Genomic DNA, 17,500 nt, shown 5'->3' with positions numbered 1-17,500 from the left:
TCAGGGTCCACTTGAGAATCTCAAAGAAGTTGACCATAAACAGTACGGAGGCCAACTAGTGCTTCTCACAGCACTTTGGATTTTAACGATAAAAGGAGCTGTCAATCAGCACCACACAGACACTATAAACTAAATGTGAGGTGCTGTCTGCAATAGGCTAATTAACAAATAATTGATTACAAATTAAATAACCTTATCATTCAACAATGAAGAAATGCCACCCCACAAAAATCATAAAGTTTTGAAATTATTTGGCGGCCCACCTGCAATGCTTTCAGGTGCAGGTTTGGAATGGCTCATCTAATACATAATGCAGAATCTGCTTTTGATATTCAATCTAATCATCTGTTTCTTTGTCTTGAAACGACAGGGCAATGCTGGGCGCATCAGAGTTGTGTCTTGTGGTCCGACGGTGTTTGCAGGGGCGAGGGACAATCTCTGCTTAATGTGGACAGAGCCATTGACTCAGGGAGCACAAAGGTGAGTCAGGGGAGGACGTCCATGGACTAATAGGTGTTAACACTGTCTTCATGAGAGTGAGTCAGGGGGAGGACGTCCATGGACTAATAGGTGTTAACACTGTCTTCATGAGAGTGAGTCAGGGGGAGGACGTCCATGGACTAATATGTGTTAACACTTGTCTTCATGAGAGTGAGTCAGGGGGAGGACGTCCATGGACTAATAGGTGTTAACACTGTCTTCATGTGTCGGGCCCGTGCTCCAGTGAGGCGCGGCAGAGCTGATGGATCAGGCTGGCTGGTTAAAGGTCGGCCTGGCAGCCTGGATCTCTCAGCTGTGAAATGGAAAAGGTCATGCCACTCAACAGGGCTGAGCTCTCATGGCAGCTTAGCTCCTAGCGTTAGCGTTAGCGCTGGCACAGCTCACAGCTCCCTGATTGCGTTTGCACCCCACACCCACCGACCCCCGACCCCCCCCCCCCTCCCGGTCCAGTCCAGTAAACCATCAGCAAGTCTCGCACTTAATCTCCAGAGTGGCTATTAGCTTGTGCTTGTAGGACTGAGAGAGAAAGTGCCTGAACGGGGTGTTATCGTCAGGGGGCTACAACATGTTGCTATAGAGAGACCAAAGTGGAACGTCTCTTCCTGCTTCAGCACTGTACCAGAGATTTTCATCCGCCAGTTATTCTCCCATAGACATTTCGTAAAATGCGTATAAAAATTTTGTTTTGCTTGTTCAAACCAAACGGTTTCAGATATATTTAGAAACAGGAGAGACCACGCAACATTTCACTCAGACCAAAACGTAAAAGATTGCGGATTTAAAGAAAATATTTTTTCGATGTTTTTTTTTTTTTTGGGGTCCGAGTGAAATGTTCTGTGGTCTATCCCGACTCGAAATATAGCTGAACCGTTTGGTTTGACCAAGTAAAACTATTTTTATAAGCATTTCACCAAATGTCTATGGGGAAATAAATTGGTACAGTGCTGAAGCAGGAAGAGACGTTCACTTTGGCTCTCTATAAAGGGAGCTGAGTTTAAACGGGGGGTTTTGATCCTGCACTGACAACTAAGATGAATCTTCTCCAAAGAGACATTCATTCAATGTTACACGCAATGACTGACTTTGCATACACAGTACTTTGCTATGGACATGTTTTAGAGTTTGTCTTTGCTTTGGCTTTTGAACTAAAGTTCTTCATTTTAGCTGTGGACAAACACTCAGTAGAAGCCATATTTCATTTTTGTTTTTATCTCTCTCTCTCTCTTCCTGCAGCACTGTGCATACTGTAAGCGCCTTGGAGCAGCCATTAAGTGCTGTGCTGAAGGATGTGCTCAACTCTACCATTACCCGTGTGCGGGGGCAGCTGGGACCTTTCAGGAGATCCAGAGTCTCTCCCTCCTTTGTCCAGAACACATTGAATCGGCCATCCACAGATGTAAGTCCAATCAGATGCAATTCATTATATTTGAAGGCTACAATAATAATAATAACTTTAACAGAGAGCAAAAAAAAAAATCAGACTTAATCTCATTGTATTGGCTAAACTGTCTCATTTAAGTCTGTCTCTTTAATTCTCCTTTCCGTAGTTGTAGATGACGTGAACTGTGCGCTGTGCGATAGCCCAGGGGACCTGCTGGACCAGCTCTTCTGCACCAGTTGTGGTCAGCACTACCATGGGATGTGCCTGGACATGGCTGTGACCCCTCTGAGGAGGGCAGGTTGGCAGTGCCCCGAGTGCAAGATCTGCCAGACGTGCAAGTGAGTCACCTCGCCGCCCACCTACTCAACCTACCCCCCCCCGCCCCCATACTGAACGTTCTCTCCTCTCTTACCTTTTCTTTCACTTTTCTGCTTGCTAATTTTCTCCATGGCTACCAGGCATGGTGCAGACCTGCTGCTTTGTTTACCTCTGTGGTTTGTGTGGAGCTAACTGGATGCTGTAAGCTTGGTCTTCTAACCTCTGACCTTATTGAAGCAGCACTTGCGTACTGTTAGCAAGCTGGTCTATCTTTGCCCTCTGACCTTATTGAAGCAGCACTCAGGTACTGTTAGCAAGCTGGTCTATCTTTGCCCTCTGACCTTATTTAAGCAGCACTTAGGTACTGTTAGCAAGCTGGCCTATCTTTGCCCTCTGACCTTATTTAAGCAGCACTTGGGTACTGTTAGCAAGCTGGTCTATCTTTGCCCTCTGACCTTATTTAAGCAGCACTTAGGTACTGTTAGCAAGCTGGCCTATCTTTGCCTGACAGCACACCTTAGCCGTGTTGAAACTAAAGGCCAAATAGGATGAGCAAAGCCTGACTCATTTTTCCCACATTGAACATTATCCACTGAGCTGCCATGATTACAGCAATATATCAGCTATTGTTTTGTTGTTCTGAACAGAACAGCGAGCAGACTCGACTATGCACTACTGTGCCTCTGAAAAGATCTGGATTAGTAACGGCTAATAGCTGTCCCTATGGATGCATTTTTCAGTGGCAATGATTCGACAGTTTTCATACAAACATAAGCATCTAAAAATACACTCTGTTTGAAACAATAAATGCCGCACAGCTCATGATATATTATCACAAAATGTTTTCTATAATTGAAGATTGAAGATTCAATCAGTTTATTGCCATGTCAACAAAGTTGATAGGAATTTGTCTTGGTTCACTCTCAGACAAAAAAGACAAGACAGTGCAGCAGCAGCACACCATATACAAACAATAACGCAAGAAAAAACATAACATTCAGGAACATTATCCATAATTGTGTGTCTATTTCCCCAAAACTGTTACTCTTCACAGTCACCTTTGGGTTTACATTGACCTCGGTCCTGTGCGTGCAGAGAATCTGAGCGAACCCACAGTGCTATAAATACACAACAACTAAGTGACAAGTGTGAGGCTAACCAGGCAATGTGTCGTAGGTGATTAGAAGAATTCAATTGAATTCTAGACTTGACTGATAGCCAACGAAGGGAGGACACTCTATGCCCATGTGGGATCGTTCATCATAAGGAGTGGGATCTTATGTGGGATCTAAATCATTAAAAGACAAAAAGGACAATGGAAGAAGCCATATTTTATTAAAAGTAAAAATAAAAATTAATTAAAAGTTTACTTGTTGCTGGAATTGAATTATGGGTCAACAATGATGCTCTTAGCGATTCTTGCTTGCTGCAGTGCAGTATTGTGGTCTGGACCAGTGTAGTGACAAGAATAAATTTGTATTATAGTTAATTTAGAGGACATTTTTGTAACATTAGGCATAAATGGCTTGCTGAGATCGACAGATAAAGCTGTGCATCATCAGCATAGCAACAGTTTCAAAAACGTGTTTCAAAAAGCTTGCTCAATGAAAATAGAATAGCTCAGAGGGGTCGGCAACCTTTTTGAAGTGCTATTTTTTAAACGTGCTTGCAAATCAGAATGCCACACCAAGATTAATGAGTCACACATCCAAATTTAAATCTCAAAACTGATCTGTGATCTTATTCCATCCAAACTCAGGACATTGGAATGAAAGCACTATTATACAAGATACGCAGCACGCTCCTTCTCCGTCTTCCGCGCTGGCATTTTTCATCTGTGTTCTGCTGCCATGGAAGCCAGCCAATCGGAGGCAGAGTACCATACATATCCTAAATAACAGGCTGTGCAACTGCAAATGGCTGTGAAATAGGTAGTTTGGAAGGGCACTTCAATTTTTCTACAAGAAAAAAATCTCAATTGCGCACTTATTGCCACTCTGCGCTGCCGTGCCACTGGTTAACCCTTCGTGTGCCAGAGGTGGAACCCATGCCCTAGGTTACTGTGCTGCTGACCCCCTTAGAATGATCAAATGTCTGGAATTGAGCCAGGTAAAAATGATGGAACAGCAGATACAGTTTGTGTTTAGCACAGATTAGTCAGTCAGGTCAAATCATTGATAAATGGTGACAGTGAGACTCAGGTGGCATTGCACTGTCACAGTTAGTGTCTCAGAGCTACTTGTAATCAAAGTAAATGCAGCCATGGTGGTATTGTAAATTGTTTTGGATTAAAGTGTCTCATAAGTGGCTATTTTTTGTCAGAATAATCTCAAAAAGAGTAAAATCACACACAAACGACTGGATTAGAACATTTGCCAAAACACCTATAACTGACAATTAACTCGAAGACCTTTGTAGACTACGACCTAATATTAGCCTGATTTTCAGTCTTGCGTGGATGAACAAATGATCACCACCACACCATCATAATCGCACCTGAGCAGCTGGTTCTATGATTTAGTGTCCAGTCAGTGTAGGAAATTAGAAGCACTCCCATGACACAAACTTGCACACTCCCTCAGCAGACGTGACTCCAATGTTGCTGAATGTGTGCAGCAGTCACAGATGGATAAGACACCTGTAAGCTGCCATCTACTTCAGTCCAGGCACAGGACATGTAGGGACTATTGGTGGCAGTGTTGATCTTACTACATGCTCAATCCTTTGACTGTTCCATGTGTGTCTTCTCTCTCGATGTGCAGAAACCCAGGAGAGGACACTAAGATGTTGGTGTGTGACATGTGTGACAAAGGCTACCACACCTTCTGCCTACAACCTGCCATGGACTCTATTCCCACCAACGGATGGAGATGTAAGGTAGGAAAGGCGTCACATGCTCATGCCCGTAACTACCATTGAGGACACCGAGGTCATGACCTCGGTATTTAAAAAAAAAAAAAAAAAAATTGAGGTAACAGCTTATTGTGTGTATTATTACCATGAGTTTTTCCAACTGCTAATTTTACTGCTAATTTCTTCCCCCATAGATTATTGTCTTTCTATCCTTTTGCACAACAGATGATTCAGCATTTATCTGAATATTTGTCTAAGCTGTAGCCCAGAGCAAAACGTCTACCACACATTCGAATATGACCCTTTTTGGTGGTTTGCGTCTGCACTTCCTGTGGTTAAGAAATGACTCACACTGGCTGCAGTGTTCAACCTCAACCATAAGATAACACCGTGTCCCCCGAGTTTGTGCGTGTGCGCGCGCGCGCGTGTGTGTGTGTGCGTGTGTGTGCGTGTGTGTGTATGCACGCGTGTGTGTGCTTGCGCACGCGTGTGCGCCTGTGCGTGTGCGCGTGCACGTTAATCACACGCGTCGCTCCACTGCCGCCCTGCCCCTCTTCCTCCAGCTGTGCAACTGGTACGCTTGTTGTCACCCAGGCGGCTGGTTGACGCAACACCCAATCAGCTGCGGCGGTCAGAGGAGATCCCGCAGCAGCAGAGGCAGCAGCTGGTGGAAAAGTCTTAACACACATAGCTTCTCTCACTGACTCAGCAGCAGCACAGCAGGAACGCAGCCTGCACGCGTGCGTCCCCTAGCTCTCGCTTTAGCTCCGCGCTCCACCCCCCTCCCCTCCCCTCCCCTCCCCTCCCCCGCCCCTGTCCCCGCTCGCACGGCGGTTTTGTTGCAGCCATCTTGATGACTTGGGAATGAATGAATGAAAAATGAGTCATTGCTCCAGTTTCAGTTTCAGTGCCACTAGCCAGCTGGATTGTGGGGATCCTCTTTCTTTGCAGACATTTCAGTGTTTGTTTACATTGTATCTGTGGGCGGAGTCAGAGGGACTCTGCACTTCATCACCACAGTATTTAAAGGAACACTCCGCCCATTTTCAACCAGCTTTGTATCATTAGAACATCAGTAGTATATCAGAAAACTGTAAACTGTTTTGAAGTCTGTCATTTAATTTGACAGTTATTGAGTGTTAAAGTGTGGACCAGTGACATCACTGGTCCACACTAACTCAAATTAATAACTCATTAACTCAAATCAACTCTCAATAACTGTCAAACTATTCATCATTCATCTAGTTTGACAGTTATTGAGAGTTGATTTGAGTTAATGATGTCACTGGTCCACACTTTAACACTCAATAATAACTGTCAAATTAAATGACAGACTTCAAAACATTTACAGTTTTCTGATATACTACTGATGTTCTAATGATACAAAGCTGGTTGAAAATGGGCAGAGTGTTCCTTTAAGAGCTTGTAGCATTAGCGAAGGCAAGGTGTGCACGGAGTGTTGTTGTTTTTGACACTGATATTCTTTACCACACATGAGCATCAGGAAATGGCTGTGTGTGTGTGTGTGTGTGTGTGTGTGTGTGTGTGTGTGTGTGTGTGTGTGTGTGTGTGTGTGTGTGTGTGTGTGTGTGCTTGAGGAAAACCAGCCAAGCTAACGTGAGGTGACAGGCTAGCTATTCTGCTAATCTAATTTTACGTCACTATTCATTGCTATGAGAAGTAGGCAGTGTTGGATGTGATTTTCAGGAACAAAATTGAGGACATGACCTGTGGAGAATAATTGAAATTGTCCGTCACTAAACTGAATCTCAACTCCTCAATGAGCTCCTTTATAGTTTTATATATTTATATTTTCATACATTTATTTTGTTCACACTCCAAAAAGGGCCACACTGGAACCCTGATGTGTTTTATTTTTATTATTACTGTCTGTGTTGTTCAGCTGCTCTGTCTCATTGTCTCGTCGGCTAACTGCTATGCAGCTGTATAGCAGTGGTTTATTTATTTATGGCTGTACTGCTAAATCTGTATAGCCAAATCACTGTATCCATACTGCATTGGTGGTGAAATACCGACTGGGTCTCAATCACTTTGAATTTCATGCCACTAACGAGGCTCCCCTTCCCCCGCAGAACTGCAGAGTATGCCTCCAGTGTGGGACGCGAACCGGCGGCCAGTGGCATCACACTAGCCTGCTGTGCGAGAACTGTGTCCAGAATCAGGACCCTACTCTGTGCTGTCCTCTGTGTGCCTGCATCCTGGACCCTGAGCACCACAAAGACTTGCTCTCCTGCCACAGCTGCAAGAGGTAATGAACATCTGTTTGTCAGATTCAGATTACGAAGATTAAGAACCTCTTAATTCGTCGTCAGCACGTCCACACACAAGTTCACAACACATGCACACGTGCAGTGGAGTGGTGACACACACACATGCAGGAATGGTGGCCGACGAAATTGATTCGCTGCGTTTATCCCATCCGTGGTTGACCTTCCTCCAGGGGGCAGCCAGGAGCAGTGGGCAGCCATTATTTTTTGCGGCGCCCGGGGACTAATTCCAGATGTCCATATCTTTGATCAGGAAACATGGCAGTTCCGCTTCTGCATGTTTTTAATCAGGGCGGAAAGAATCGGCACGTGGATTTATTTATTTAGTTATGTATTTATTTATTGCTTTCCGTTATGTGGAACCCTAGCAACTAACCGCTGTTATTACAAACCTACCTAAAAAGGCAACTCCTATTCTTCTTATTTTTTCTTTGGGGGGAAGTCTGGTTTTTTCTTGCCACTGTGTTGAATTCCTGTGGCAAATTGATGTTCTCTGGTAACACTGGGGAAATCACTGTAATAAATAAGTCACATTTTGGGATTGCATTAAAATCCCTCGAATCCGTCTCCCCCCACCCCTCCTTCTTTCAGATGGCTACACCTGGAGTGCGAGCGTCAGAACTCAGGCCAAGCAGACATCCACCCCAGGGAGGACTATGTTTGTTCCAACTGCAGGTCTCCTGCTGCAGAGCAGGCCTCGCAGGCGGAGGATATGGACACCGGCCCAGAGCTCAGCCCGCCACCAGCCTCGATGCACACAGACTGTGAGGCTGGCCTACAGCTGGCTCTAAAGCACACGGACCTCGAACCCGGCACTCAGCTGCCTCCTCACATGCACAATGACCCCCAACCGGAATTACTCGCTGTTCCATTGCACTCAGATCCAGAGCCTGTCCAGGAGGAGAGACCGGCCACGTCAGCCCCGAAGCCTGTCCAGGAGGAGAGACCGGCCACGTCAGCCCCGAAGCCTGGTGAGTCTGTGTTCCAAGGGGGTTAGATTGTACACCAGCTCAGTGGCCTTGTGGTCTGAGTGTCCGCCCTGAGACTGGGAGGTTGTGAGTTCGATCCCCGGCCGAGTCATACCAAAGACTATAAAAATGGGACCCATTTGCCTCCCTGCTTGGCACTCAGCATCAAAGGGTTGGAATTGGGGGGTTAGATCACCAAATGATTCCCGAGCGCGGCGCTGCTGCTGCTCACCGCTCCCCCAGGGGATGGGTCAAATGCGGAGAACAAATTTCACACATTGTGTGACAATCAGTGGGACTTTACTTTACTTTACAGGAAGAGAACCGCTGAGACTCCTTTGCCTTGCCTAGGATAGCCCTGTTTCTTTCCCTTTAAGTCTTTACTTCCCTACATGCCCCCCTAGTGTCCCGCCTGGGTATTGACAACTGTATTCATTGGAGCATGAGCAATTTGTTTTTCAGCTGGCTTATTATTACTGTACCTCTAATTTAGGGATGAAATGATAACCGGTTTAATGATAAACCGTTATAAAATTACCTTACGGTAAAGGTACCGTTTACATTTTATGGGAAATGGAAGGTCAAATCGCGGTGCCTATGAAGGATTATATGTATTTTTTCACCCCGAATCTGACGCCGCCACCCACGAGTCTCTACGACTTACGGTTACGGAGATAATGTACGTCCGCCCTGCATGCAAGGCTTACAAGAAAGAGACTGCAGAGTAGTGTCAAGCGGTTTGTCGGCTAGCAGCTAGCTTTAGCACGTTTGCTTATCAAGTGTTAGCTCCGGTGGAATGGTGTCCAGCCTGTTATTTTGTGTCCTGTCACATCATCAAGGTTCTGCTTCTGGCACCATGCATGTTTATATGATGGATGCCCAGTCAGGTGATATGTTTTGACTCGTTCTTTATTGCAACATATTAACGTCAGTGAAGCTTGTGCTTCTTCTTCTTCTTCTACTAGGGTTTTATGGCGGTTGGCAAAAAACGTATGGTGCATTACCGCCACCTTCTGAAATGGAGTGTGGATCAGAATGGACTTCTAAAACACTATCCTGGCTATATTCTTCTATTTAGTCCAGTTTCCTCTAAAAATGAAAATATAGCCCTATACCCCACATTCCCTGAATTCAACTGCAATAGTTATTTTAACTCCAGCTTGATGCGGTTGCTCACCAATCTGTTACTTGTGCTTCTTCTTCTGCACTCGCTTTTACTGTGGCTTTCCTGCATTCTTGGAGCCCTGACTGCCACCTGGTGGCTAACTCTTGTAACAGAGGGCAGCGCTTGTATTAATAAAAGATAATGGAAGTAAAGGCATTTGTTTATTTTAATTATGGATCATAATACAATGCAATTCCAAATGCACTTTTATTTTAAAAGTAGCCACACAGTGAGAAAAAATAAATCATGTATTGGGGGGAAAAAAGTGATGCATGGATTTAAGATGCATCGAGATGCATCGATAATCGTTTTATAATCGAATCGTAGCCCTCTGAATCGTAATCGAATCGTGAGCCCAGTGAAGATTCACAGCCCTAGAAATAATGTCCATCATCAACCAAAGTTAGCAACAGTCTCCCAGATGCAGACTTGGTATTATTTCAGTGAGTGTATCAGTACTTTTTGGGTCTGAGTGTTACAATATAAAACTTGGTGTAATTATTTCAGTGAATGTATCAGTATTTATTTATTTATTTTCAGCACATTGTAACAATACCGTGATAATACTAATAACCGTGATCATTTTGGTCACTATAATTGTGATATGAAATTTTCACGTCGTTTCATCTCTACTTCTAATTTACTACAACATCATAGACAAGTCGAGGAGCCTCACTCATTTCCGTCATCCAAAATCTCTCAGGCCTTGTGGTCGATGTTGGAAGAGAAACGGTGGAGCTGAGGATCCTCTCTCTCTGCCACAAACACCTGCATCTGCATGGCTGCTGCGCAACCTGAGGTTGAGCAGTAGTGACAGCGGTGATAGGCAGCGCTGATAAAGTTTCCAAAGTCTCTGTTGTGGCAGATGAAGGGATTGGGGAGAGGGTTTTTTGGACCAAGACCAGAGAGAAGTGTTCTCTCTCGTTCTTGGGTAGGACATTGAGGTCTCACCAATAACCAGATGGTGTCCTTGCAGATTAAAGTAATTATATTCTCTTTGTAATTCTGTGCTTTTGAAAATTAAAAGCTATTGGTTTCTCCCTCCTGTCTCCTGGGGGGAGGTGGTGTTTGCTGCCAGTCTGTGTGAAGAGGATTTGATCCTCTGTTTAACCTGAGAGAACACGTATCTTTGAGATGTTTCTGTCAGGCATACTAAAGTTAAACTATACAGCTCAGCTCTGGGCTATTTAGGAACAGGACGCTCCCCTTCACAATACCTATCTGTTGTTTCACATTGGTGCCTGCCTCATTGCCATGCATGCTTTGTCACCAGTGTGAAATGACCTGACCCTGCTCTCAGCTCGTATGAAGCTCAGGTTCTGCATCTCCACTCTGCTCTCAGCTTGTATGAAGCTCAGGTTCTGCATCTCCACTCTGCTCTCAGCATGTATGAAGCTCAGGTCTGCATCTCCACTCTGCTCTCAGCATGTATGAAGCTCAGGTCTGCATCTCCACTCTGCTCTCAGCATGTATGAAGCTCAGGTCTGCATCTCCACTCTGCTCTCAGCTCATATGAAGCTCAGGTCTGCATCTCCACTCTGCTCTCAGCTCATATGAAGCTCAGGTCTACATCTCCACTCTGCTCTCAGCATGTATGAAGCTCAGGGCTGCATCTCCACTCTGCTCTCAGCTCGTATGAAGCTCAGGTCTGCATCTCCACTCTGCTCTCAGCTTATATGAAGCTCAGGCCTGCATCTCCACTCTGCTCTCAGCTCATATGAAGCTCAGGTCTGCATCTCCACCCTGCTCTCAGCTCATATGAAGCTCAGGTCTGCATCTCCACCCTGCTCTCAGCTTATATGAAGCTCAGGTTCTGCATCTCCACTCTGCTCTCAGCTCGTATGAAGCTCAGGTTCTGCATCTCCACTCTGCTCTCAGCTTGTATGAAGCTCAGGTCTGCATCTCCACTCTGCTCTCAGCTCGTATGAAGCTCAGGTTCTGCATCTCCACCCTGCTCTCAGCTCGTATGAAGCTCAGGTCTGCATCTCCACCCTGCTCTCAGCTCATATGAAGCTCAGGTCTGCATCTCCACCCTGCTCTCAGCTTATATGAAGCTCAGGTTCTGCATCTCCACTCTGCTCTCAGCTCGTATGAAGCTCAGGTTCTGCATCTCCACTCTGCTCTCAGCTTGTATGAAGCTCAGGTCTGCATCTCCACCCTGCTCTCAGCTCATATGAAGCTCAGGTCTGCATCTCCACTCTGCTCTCAGCTTGTATGAAGCTCAGGTCTGCATCTCCACTCTGCTCTCAGCTTGTATGAAGCTCAGGTCTGCATCTCCACTCTGCTCTCAGCTTGTATGAAGCTCAGGTCTGCATCTCCACTCTGCTCTCAGCTCGTATGAAGCTCAGGTCTGCATCTCCACTCTGCTCTCAGCTCATATGAAGCTTAGGTTCTGCATCTCCACCCTGCTCTCAACATGTATGAAGCTCAGGTCTGCATCTCCACTCTGCTCTCAACATGTATGAAGCTCAGGTTCTGCATCTCCACTCTGCTCTCAGCTCATATGAAGCTCAGGTCTGCATCTCCACTCTGCTCTCAGCTCATATGAAGCTCAGGTCTGCATCTCCACCCTGCTCTCAGCTCATATGAAGCTCAGGTCTGCATCTCCACCCTGCTCTCAGCTTATATGAAGCTCAGGTTCTGCATCTCCACTCTGCTCTCAGCTCGTATGAAGCTCAGGTCTGCATCTCCACTCTGCTCTCAGCTTGTATGAAGCTCAGGTCTGCATCTCCACTCTGCTCTAAGCTCGTATGAAGCTCAGGTCTGCATCTCCACTCTGCTCTCAGCTCATATGAAGCTCAGGTCTGCATCTCCACTCTGCTCTCAGCTCATATGAAGCTCAGGTCTGCATCTCCACTCTGCTCTCAGCTCATATGAAGCTCAGGTCTGCATCTCCACTCTGCTCTCAGCTTGTATGAAGCTCAGGTTCTGCATCTCCACTCTGCTCTCAGCTTATATGAAGCTCAGGCCTGCATCTCCACTCTGCTCTCTGGAAGTCTGCCCAGCAGTGGAGGAGCGCAGGATGAGGGAGAGGAACGGGCTTGGGATGCTGGGGCTACTAACCCTGCCCACTCACTGTCTACACAGCAGACTCGCTGATGATAACGGTTCCCCTGTAGGGCTCCTTTCAGCATTGCAGTGTTTGCTCTATACATCCTGGAGCGCCACTGCGAAAAACGACCGCTGCTGCTAGCCACAGGTGTTGTTTTTTTCAAGGCGAGGAGAGGAGAAGGAGAAGGAGAGAGGAGAGGAGAGGAGAAGAGAAGGAGAGAGGAGAGGAGAGGAGAGGAGAAGGAGAGAGGAGAGGTGGTGAACTAAGAGAGGAGAGTGAGAGTTGTTTGAGGTGATGAAAATCTGTTCAGAAATCAGCACCGCGCTGACGGTACGCGTCCACATTCGCTGTAAATCCCCACGCTGATACATGTGGGTGTGTGTCTCCCTCTCTGTGCTCCAGATATATTTGGGAGACTGGTCTAGCCAATTACGCTTCATAACATTGACAGACCTCTGCGAGTCTCAGAGTAAACTGTCTGTGTTTTTTGTTTTGAAGGTGCGTTTGTTTGTCACCCTGCGCGGTCCGGTAGTGTGGAGTTAACTTTGTCGTGTTTTAAGCCTGCGATTGGCCCAAAGGTCCAAGCACCGCCCAGCCAGGAAACTAGAGCCTACAGTATATCTCACAAAGCTACATTGTGAATGACCCATACATGACCTGTCCTCCGGCTGCGCCGTGAGAGGGGAGGGGGCGAAATGGTGCGATGGAGAAGGGCTCAGGGCTCGATGTCTGCCGGACATCGGCGACGGTCTTCCCATCGGCCCAACCCTATAAAGAGCCAAAGTCGACGTCACCTCCTGCTTCAGCATGCGGACCAGAGACCTTTCATCCGCCATTTATTTTCCTATAGAAGTTTAGTTTTGTAAAATGCAACAGGAGAGACCATAGAACATTTCACTCGGACCAGAAAAAATACAAAATCTGATATATATATATATATATATATATATATATATCTATATCTATATATATATATATATATATATATATATATATATATACGGTATATATATATATATATAATAATAATGATTGGATTTATATAGCGCCTTTCCAAGTGCTCAAAGCGCTTCACAGAATCATTATTCGTTCACACCATTCGTACCGGTGGTTCGAAAGCGTGGCAGCCACACATCGGCGCTCAACGGCCCCTCCGACCACCATCATTCATGTCTACATTCATACCAATCATACGAGGCAAGGAGGGTTAAGTGTCTTGCCCAAGGACACAACGACAGCAGCTGGGAGGGAGCGGGGATCGAACCGCCAACCCTTAATATATAGGAGTTAAATGTTCTATGGTCTCCCCTGTTTCTAAATATCACATTTGCTAGCTTAGGTGTGAGGCCTGTAATGATAAGTGGATCTGTTCTGACTCTTTTCTTACGTAGTGTTTTGTCTTTTCTGTGGTCATGAGCTGCTCTATCAGAGATTTGCCCACTAAGGTTTAACCTCCCCGGGTGCCGTTGTGAAGAGCTGTTGAGTGTTGCCTTGGCCTGTCCCACCCCATGATCTGTACCACCCGTGGTCTGTACCACCCGTGGTCTGTACCACCCGTGGTCTGTACCACCCGTGGTCTGTACCACCCGTGATCTGTGTGATGATTTAAGGGTGGCTTAAACTTGAGTGTATCCATCTTGCCAATACATGAATCATCATGCTGCTTCTTGAATCAGGCAGGCAGGTGCTTTTATTTATTTTTTGTGCTGTGTGTTTGGTATAATTCCTGTCCAAAGTAAAAAAAAAAGAGGGAATTCATAGTCATTATATGCTGGCATTTATTGAGATATCGGTCCATATTTTTCTGCTACCTTTCTCATCATGGATGGGTATAATATCTGGGCTTGGCTATGTGAGATCATGGCACTGCTAGTAGCGACCTGCCTCCTTGTGCGATGTAATTATAGTCATTAAAGCGGAGCTGTTACTTGTGTCACCTGGCAGGTTCCTCCTCCTCCGGTCAGGCTTTAACAGCAAGGCATATCATGGCTCCACTGACGAGACCCTGTTAGCTCCCTTCTCTCCCCCACACACTGCAAAGTGGACCTGACATTAGCCCCTTAGCTGCCCTGCGCTAATCAAAGCCCAGTGTTGATCTTCTTCTTTACCATCACTGTAGTATTCACACCACAGACAGAAGATATAGGAAGTGCCACGTTGCGGTGAATGAGAATGTGTGTTCGTCTTGGTCAATAGTGGAAGGCTAGCTTGGAGAGATGGCTGGAGAGCCCCGTCTTCAGATGGCTGGAGAGCCCCGTCTTCCCTAATTGACTTTCTGGCATCGGCACCGGATGTGCACCTGTGAGCTGCACAGTCACGAGCCCCACAAGAGCGCACAGACCCTGGGATGTGGGTTGTCATGGTTACCCTCATCCCCTGGCAGGGATGCTGAGCAGGTGCATGTGTGTGTCAGGACCAGGGTGACATGGGTGCCTCGTTAAGAGACTAGGCTATCTGTACTGTCAGAGGCTGTGTGTGTGTGGCAGAATATTGGCTCGCGGCGGCGAGGACGCCTGCTAGCCAGGAATGACTAGTGCTATTCATACCAGAGCAGGCAAATGCATAGATGGCTTTGATACAGCGCCCCGATGGATAGAGAGAGGAGAAGGTAGAAAAAAAAAAAAAAAATGGCAGTAGATTCACACCAAAATGTAGCCTATAATTATTGGCTTGGCCCGTCTACTTGTTATGTTATGTTGTGACTTCTTTCGTTGCTCAATTGCCTCCCCTTTCCAGGAATAGCTGTCAATCATTTGGTTTTCTTGGCTTATGTAACAAGTCATCAAACTGGAACAGTATAATTAATGTTGCGCCTAAATCCATTGAATAATTGCTTAGCAGGTATTTCAACCTCCTGCTAATATTGAACCATATAACCTCCTTTTTCCACTGTTGGGTTTTAAGAAATGGTTAGTTTATAATGATACATTAATTAGTTCATAATAGGTTATTGACTATTTGCACCAAATTGGTTAGGAAAAATCGCACCAGTGGTTTTATAAGTGAAAAGACAATCACAAATTTGCCAAGATTTAGGACTTCAAATCACGACATAACCATGTTTCTTTTTGCCATTAGATTGAATCTACGGCTATCTGGTGGTTTTGGCATTAGCCTAATGCAAACAGAAAAGTCTGGTTTGACTGCAGGGCATCCAGGCCGAACTAGGTCTAATTTCCCTACAGTCTTCTTCCTTTATTACCTTAGCACATTTTCTCATAGTGTTCAGTCTCCCCAGACTTACACTTATCTTTATATTACTGTGCTAATATATGTATATATGTACCGTACTGTATATGATCAAGTGTTTATTTATTTATTTTTTTACCCCCAGAAGTCTCGGCGGGAGCTGACATTGTGGAGGGGCAGGTTACTGAACCGACTGTCAACAAAAAGCTGACAGAATTCCAAACAGGTTAGTCCTCCGTTTAAATGTTGCTCGATCAACATCATGCTGTGTCTTTTTGATTTGCATAAACATAGCTGTCAGCAGAGCATGTAAAGCTGCTCCTCCATGTCCACCAGCAGAGCATGTAAAGCTGCTCCTCCATGTCCACCAGCAGAGCATGTAAAGCTGCTCCTCCATGTCCACCAGCAGAGCATGTAAAGCTGCTCCTCCATGTCCACCAGCAGAGCATGTAAAGCTGCTCCTCCATGTCCACCAGCAGAGCATGTAAAGCTGCTCCTCCATGTCCACCAGCAGAGCATGTAAAGCTGCTCCTCCATGTCCACCAGCAGAGCATGTAAAGCTGCTCCTCCATGTCCACCAGCAGAGCATGTAAAGCTGCTCCTCCATGTCCACCAGCAGAGCATGTAAAGCTGCTCCTCCATGTCCACCAGCAGAGCATGTAAAGCTGCTCCTCCATGTCCACCAGCAGAGCATGTAAAGCTGCTCCTCCATGTCCACCAGCAGAGCATGTAAAGCTGCTCCTCCATGTCCACCAGCAGAGCATGTAAAGCTGCTCCTCCATGTCCACCAGCAGAGCATGTAAAGCTGCTCCTCCATGTCCACCAGCAGAGCATGTAAAGCTGCTCCTCCATGTCCACCAGCAGAGCATGTAAAGCTGCTCCTCCATGTCCACCAGCAGAGCATGTAAAGCTGCTCCTCCATGTCCACCAGCAGAGCATGTAAAGCTGCTCCTCCATGTCCACCAGCAGAGCATGTAAAGCTGCTCCTCCATGTCCACCAGCAGAGCATGTAAAGCTGCTCCTCCATGTCCACCAGCAGAGCATGTAAAGCTGCTCCTCCATGTCCACCAGCAGAGCATGTAAAGCTGCTCCTCCATGTCCACCAGCAGAGCATGTAAAGCTGCTCCTCCATGTCCACCAGCAGAGCATGTAAAGCTGCTCCTCCATGTCCACCAGCAGAGCATGTAAAGCTGCTCCTCCATGTCCACCAGCAGAGCATGTAAAGCTGCTCCTCCATGTCCACCAGCAGAGCATGTAAAGCTGCTCCTCCATGTCCACCAGCAGAGCATGTAAAGCTGCTCCTCCATGTCCACCAGCAGAGCATGTAAAGCTGCTCCTCCATGTCCACCAGCAGAGCATGTAAAGCTGCTCCTCCATGTCCACCAGCAGAGCATGTAAAGCTGCTCCTCCATGTCCACCAGCAGAGCATGTAAAGCTGCTCCTCCATGTCCACCAGCAGAGCATGTAAAGCTGCTCCTCCATGTCCACCAGCAGAGCATGTAAAGCTGCTCCTCCATGTCCACCAGCAGAGCATGTAAAGCTGCTCCTCCATGTCCACCAGCAGAGCATGTAAAGCTGCTCCTCCATGTCCACCAGCAGAGCATGTAAAGCTGCTCCTCCATGTCCACCAGCAGAGCATGTAAAGCTGCTCCTCCATGTCCACCAGCAGAGCATGTAAAGCTGCTCCTCCATGTCCACCAGCAGAGCATGTAAAGCTGCTCCTCCATGTCCACCAGCAGAGCATGTAAAGCTGCTCCTCCATGTCCACCAGCAGAGCATGTAAAG

General features: G+C 46.4%; 1 protein-coding gene across 1 annotated transcript in view; it reads left to right on the top strand.

Moving 5' to 3' along the window:
• The window catches only part of LOC310797138 (histone-lysine N-methyltransferase 2C-like), a 103,871-nt gene that overhangs the window by 30,989 nt on the left and 55,382 nt on the right, over positions 1 to 17,500 (top strand). Inside the window, exons 7-12 of the mRNA XM_083659450.1 lie at positions 371 to 480; positions 1,735 to 1,897; positions 2,049 to 2,220; positions 4,963 to 5,077; positions 7,147 to 7,322; positions 7,933 to 8,312. Coding sequence (XP_083515576.1) covers positions 371 to 480; positions 1,735 to 1,897; positions 2,049 to 2,220; positions 4,963 to 5,077; positions 7,147 to 7,322; positions 7,933 to 8,312 — 1,116 coding nt within the window. The remainder of the gene's footprint in view (positions 1 to 370; positions 481 to 1,734; positions 1,898 to 2,048; positions 2,221 to 4,962; positions 5,078 to 7,146; positions 7,323 to 7,932; positions 8,313 to 17,500) is intronic.

The sequence above is a fragment of the Poromitra crassiceps genome, assembly GCF_964638095.1.
Source record: "Poromitra crassiceps genome assembly, chromosome: 23".
Lineage (NCBI taxonomy): Eukaryota > Metazoa > Chordata > Actinopteri > Beryciformes > Melamphaidae > Poromitra > Poromitra crassiceps.
The sequence above is the reverse complement of the archived record's forward strand: the minus strand, read 5'-3'. Positions and strand labels throughout refer to the sequence as shown.